We start from the raw sequence: 6,324 nt of genomic DNA on the forward strand, positions 1-6,324 counted from the left end.
CTCACCGTGAAGCCCCAAAGTGGTAATCAAGTGTGCGCGCCGCACTGATATCCAGATGTACCTGCCTCAGATCCTGCACATTCAGTGTAGAAGTGTAGCGTGAGTAAATAAACAACGTGTACCCAGTAAGTATCTAGTCTAACCTTGAAGAAGTAGTGACGAGGGATCGACTTCGATACTTACTATAGGCCAACAATATAATATACTGTGAAACTCTAATTAAACATGATATATATAGATGACAATAGAACTTGGAGCAAGAATAATTAAACAATACTTTTACCGTAGTAAAACCAAATCTTTTCCCTCAATTTAACTATTTAACCTCTCAAGTCAATGAAACGATGTCAATAATAAGAGGGCTTCAGTATTATCACGCACGAATTATGCCGAGGACGTACGACCCGATCCAAATATATATAAACATACGTTGTGTGCACTGCCGAGGGTCGAACATCACGAACCATAGATGCATCTATTAACCTGCCGAGGCGAATGGCCAGCTCTCATGAGAGTAGTAAAAATTTACCCCGCTCGCGAAATATACTTGCGATGCGGTTGAACGTAGATTTTTATCAAGTTATCATAATATCCTTCAATTCTTTCCAAAATAAGAAATTCATCTAGAAACTCTTAAAATCTTGATATCCTCAACCTCAACTCTATTCAAGACAATTAATAAGCATAATCAAATAACGGTGTCAACAAAATATGGTGAAACCTAAAACTACCCGGACATAAGCATGAGTAGTAGCTACGTACGGACTCTCATCACCTCGCGCGTACATAGCCCCCAACAAATAGAAGCATATATGAACTAAGTTCACCTATGGGGTTAATTTCCTCTTACAAGGTTAGAAAAGAGACTTACCTTGTCTCAAGCCTACTTCCGATCCAAGATTTGTGCTCAAACCCTCAATTTAGTGCCAAAATATCTCGAAACTAGTCAAATGTTATATAAGATAGTCAATATAGGCTCAAAAGTTCGTATTCTAACTATTAAAGCGATTACCCAACCCCAATTGAAGAATTCCCAAAATTCACCCCCGGGCCCACGTGCCCGGAATCCGAAAATTTTTGAAGAAAAATGTTACCCATAACCTCATGAACTCAAATATATAATTTTCATCTAATTCCATAATAAATTTTGTGGTCAAATCCCATTTTTATCCAAAACCTAGGTTTTCATCTAAACTCTTGATTTTACCAAATTTTTACATGTTAATCTACTCATAATCTAAGTATTTAACTCATGTTGTGTAGAAATTACTTACCTCAAAGTGCTAGGCGAGAACCCCCCTTCCAAGAGCTCTAAAATCGCCCAAGAGATGAAAGAAAATGAGCTAAATGGCCTAAGTCTCGCATTTAATAAGTTGTGCACAGGTCTCACATGTCGCATTTGCGGCACCTGGTTCGCAAATGCAAAGGTCGCAAATGCAAACCTGGGCTTCTACTGCCAAGGTCGCAAATGCGACCAAGGAGTCGCAAATGCGGACACTGAGGAGATCGCAAATGCGACCAAAGTGTCGCAAATGCGAACACTTCCCAGCTCAGGCTTCTTCGCAATTGCGAAGCCTTCCTCGCAAATGCGAACAAATTTTCGCATTTGCGAGACCTGCAATAGTTGCCAAGAAACACCAGAAAAACTGAAGTTTTTCTCATCCTCCCGAGCGTCCGAAACTCATCCGGGCCCTCGGGGCTCCACACCAAACACACACACAAGTCTAATAATATCATACAAACTCGCTCGAGCGATCGAAACACTGAAATGACTTCAAAAAATCGGACGCCAAAACGCATGGATTAACTCATGAACTCAAAAACTTCTAAAAATACTCCCGCGTGTCTGATTCATATCAAATCAACTCGGAATGACGCCAAATTTTGCGTGCAAGTATTAAATGATATTACGGACCTACTCCAACTTTCGGAACCAAAATCCGAACTCGATATCAAAAAGTCCACCCTCGGTCAAACTTTCGAAAAACTTCAAATTTTATTTTTCGCCAAATGACCCCAAAACGACCTACAGACTTCCAAATCCACTTCTGAACGCGCTCCTAAGTCTAGAACCACCATACGGAGCTATTTCAAGGCTCGGAATCCCAAATTCACCTAAAATGCCAACTTTCACTATCAGCCGCCGAAACGCTCCCGGGTCATCCAAAACCCGACCCAAGTATACGCCCAAGTCCGAAATCATTATACGAACCTATTGAAACTGTCAAATTCTGATTCTGATATTGTTTACTCAAATCGTTAACCGAAGTCAAACTTAGCCTTTTAAGCGAACTTTATGGAACCAAATGTTCCGATTTCAATCTGAACCCTTTCAAATCCCGAGATAACTATCCCCGCAAGTCATAAAACAGTAAAAGCACGTATGTAAAGTCTTATTTAGCGGAATGGGGTTCTAGAAAACAAAAAAACCGGTAGAGTTGTTATAATTAATGGCTAGAGGTTGATAAGTTGGAACTTATTTGGGACATTTATGTAAGATTCCATATAGAAAAATCTACAAGTATTTAACTATTTGCTTGTTTTATCTTGAGAAAGATTGTCTATGTCTTCCCTAAATTGTCAATATCTTCGTTAAGAAAAATCGTTCTCATCTCACGCCTCAAGCCTTTTCTTCTTCTCATTTTTAATATTGCTAAAATTAGTAATTTAGTACTCTCTCCCTCCTGCTTCTTAAGTGCCTTTTCCATTTGCGAAGTATCACTTTTCTTCAATAAATTCTTTTTTATTTATGACATGTCACTTATTAAACTTAGGAGGCCGTTTGGTTTGGAAGCAAGTTGTTCAAGAATTTAATAATGTAAGAATCGTAATGTGGAAAATAATAATGCAAAATTATTTCTTATTGGATATTTAATTTATTTTAAAAAAAACTAGTCATATATAGTGTATAATTTGAAATATGTATTCATTATTTAGCAAAATTATTAACTATATAATGATCATTTTAGTATTTTAATCTATTTATTATTAATACCTGCATTATTATTTTAAATTTTATTATGTATAAAATAATACATAAATTTCAGCATAACTTATGTGTGTAATAGCTATGCAAAAGAGAACCATATTTACATCGTATTAACAATGCTATATATTTTTGTGTGAATGGGAAAGATTAACCAAAAATTGTACTATAAACAATGCTAGATTCTATGTTGAGATTATTCTTCCTATTTTTGCAACCAAACAACACCTTAGGGTTTATATCAAATCCAAAAATCAAAATCCAAATCCGATATCCATAAAGTCAACCTACAGTCAAACCTAGAAAATTTTCAAACTTTTAAATTACTAGCTTTCAGCAAAATGAGTCAAATCAACCTAGCAAAATGAGTCAAATCAACCTAGGGACGTCCGATTTTAATTCTGGCCATATGCCCAAGTATAAAATCACAATATGGACCTACCGAAATTGTCAAAACACCGATGCGGGGTCATTTATATAGAATGTTGACCGTAGTCAACTCAATTTGTTTTTAAAGACAAAATTAATATTTTTTTCAAATTTTCGCATAAAAGCTTTTCAGAAAAAGACACGGACTGCGTACGCAAATCGAGAAATATCAAATGAAGCTAATAGAGGTCTCAGAACATGGAAATAAGGGCTAGTACTCGACCTATCGAGTCATCACATTCTCCACCTCTAAAAGAAACGTTCGTCCTCGAACAGACATAGAAAAGTGCATGTACTGGTGAAAAGGTGCGGGAGAATGACACCTGGAGAATCAACCAACTGGAGAACGACACCGCCTCTCATATAAGGCCTCATAAGGAGCCATCTGATTACTCTATTGGTAGTTGTTGTTGTAGGCGAACTCAACAAGTTGTAGGAACTGATCCCAAGAACCCCCGAAATCCATAACACATATACGTAGCATATCCTCCAAGATCTGAATGGTGTTCTCGGACTGCCCATCTATCTGGGGGTGAAATATTGTACTCAACTCAACCGTGTTCCTAACTCACACTGCACGGCCCTCCAGAAATGCCATGTGAACTGCGTCAATGAAATATGCAGACTTAGTCAATCTATCCACAATGACCCACACTGCATCAAATTTCTTCAAATTCTGTGGGAGCCTAACAACGAAATCCATGGTAATACGCTCCCACTTCCACTCGGGAATCTCAAGTCTCTGAAGCAAACTGCCCGGCCTATGATGCTCGTACTTCACCTGTTGGTAGTTCAAATACCGAGCCACATAATCTACTATATCTTTTTTCATTCTTCTCTACCGATAATGCTGCCTCAAATCCTGATACATCTTGGCGGCACCCAGATGAATGGAATACCGCGAACTGTAGGCCACCTCAAGAATCAAATCATAAAGCCCATCCACATTGGGTACACAAATTCGACCCTGTATCCGCAACACCCTCATCATCTCCAATTGAAACCTCATTGGCATTGTCGTGCTGCACTATGTTCTTAAGAACAAGTAAATGGTGGTCATCATTCTGACGCTCTCTGATACGCTCATACAAGGAAGATTGAAACACCATCCAAGTAAGAACCTGAGGGTATCCCCGGTGAATCTGTAGGAAATACCTCTAGAAACTCGCGCACAACTGGTACTGAATCCATGGAAGGAACCTCTGCACTGGGAGCACGGATATAGGCAAAATATGTTAGACATCCCTTCTCGACCATATGTCGAGCTTTCATATAAGAAATAACCCTGCTAGTAGAATGGTCAGGAGTCCCCATCCACTCTAATCGGGGCAATCTTGGCATGGATAAGGTCACCATCTTAGCACAACAGTCCAAAATAGCATGATAAGGTGACAGCCTATCCATTATCAAGATAATATCAAAGTCCACCATATCAAGAGGTAAAAGGTCTACCCTAGTCTCAAAGCTCCCGATAGAAACCACAGACGAGCGATAAACACGATCTACTACAATAGAATCTCCCACATGAGTGGACACATAGACAGGAGTACTAAAAGAATCACGAGGCATGACTAGATATGAAGCAAAATAGGATGACACATATGAATAAGTAGAGTCTGGAAAAATAAAACTAAGGCATCCCTATGGCAAAACGAAACAATACCTGTGATAACGGTGTCAGTTGACTCTTCTACCTCAGGTCTGGCTGGGAATGCATAACAACAGAGCTGGGGCCCACCACTCTGACCTCCGCCTCTCAGACGTGCTCTAGCTGGCGGCCTCCACCTCTAATCGCCTAACCTCCACCTTTAGCTGCCTGACCCCCCCCCCCTTCAAGCTAGCTGTGCGGGTGGTGAAGAAACTGGTGCCGGCATAATGGCACGAGAACCCTGTTGCGGACTGCCACCCATAAATCTAGGACAGTACCTCCTGATATGACTCATGCCTCCACACTCAAAGCACTCCTTCAGCTGATATGGCCGCTGAAGCTGAGACTGACCCTGACGGGCCGGATAACCACTGTAGTAACTCTGTAGAGGTGGTGCAATGATAAGAGCTGAAGGTGTACTGAATACTGGCTACTCAAGATGGGACCCATAAGAACCACGACAGCCAGAAGCATCGTTGGCTACCTGAAGAGCTGACTGAATTGACCTTGGAGGATGGTCTCTACCAAAAGAACCCCTACCTCCAGATGAGGCACCACTGAAACTATCAAATTGATGAGGCCTCTTCTTAGACACTATCTCTCTACCCTGACTATGAATCATCTCGGTCCGTCTAGAAATATCTACAGCCCTCAAGAAAGAAATATCATCCCCCGTCTCCTTTTCCATTTGTAGTCTAATACCGAAAGTAAGACCATCAATAAATCTCCTCACCCTCTCCCTATCTATCAGAATCAAAATAGGTGCATGACGGGCTAAATCTACAAATCTGTCTCGTACTGGGTAACAGTCATGCCACCCTGTTGGAGGCGCTCAAACTATATGCGGTACTCCTCCTTCAGAGTGAAAGGAATGAATTTCTCCAGAAATAGCTGCGAAAACCGATCCCAAATAAGTGGAGGTGAACCGGCTGATCTGCTCTACACATAATCCCGCCACCACCTCTTGGCAGAACCGGTCATCTGGAATACTGCAAAGTCGACCCCATTGGTCTCAACAATACCTATGTTGCGCAAAACTTTGTGGCAATGGTCCAAATAATATTGTGGGTCCTCAGAAAGTGCACCACTAAAATGAACAGGAAAGAGCTTGGTGAACTTATCCAACCTCATCAATCCCTCGGAAGACATCGTGGGCCTCTCCCCAGATTGTGTAGCAATAGCGCGTTGAACCACCCCAACTGCTGGAACTGCTGGAGTCTGATATATGGGAGCCATCTGCTCTGGAATGTGAGTGGCGGGA

General features: G+C 40.8%; 1 protein-coding gene across 1 annotated transcript; it reads right to left on the reverse strand.

Annotated features, from left to right (window-relative positions):
- Window positions 1-4,498: 4,498 nt before the first annotated feature.
- On the reverse strand, window positions 4,499-4,984 carry LOC138905670 (uncharacterized). The gene has a single exon (XM_070194190.1). It carries the CDS (start codon window positions 4,982-4,984, stop codon window positions 4,499-4,501), a length of 486 nt encoding a protein of 161 aa, XP_070050291.1.
- Window positions 4,985-6,324: the final 1,340 nt, after the last annotated feature.

This window comes from Nicotiana tomentosiformis, chromosome 2 (assembly GCF_000390325.3).
Source record: "Nicotiana tomentosiformis chromosome 2, ASM39032v3, whole genome shotgun sequence".
Classification (NCBI taxonomy): domain Eukaryota; kingdom Viridiplantae; phylum Streptophyta; class Magnoliopsida; order Solanales; family Solanaceae; genus Nicotiana; species Nicotiana tomentosiformis.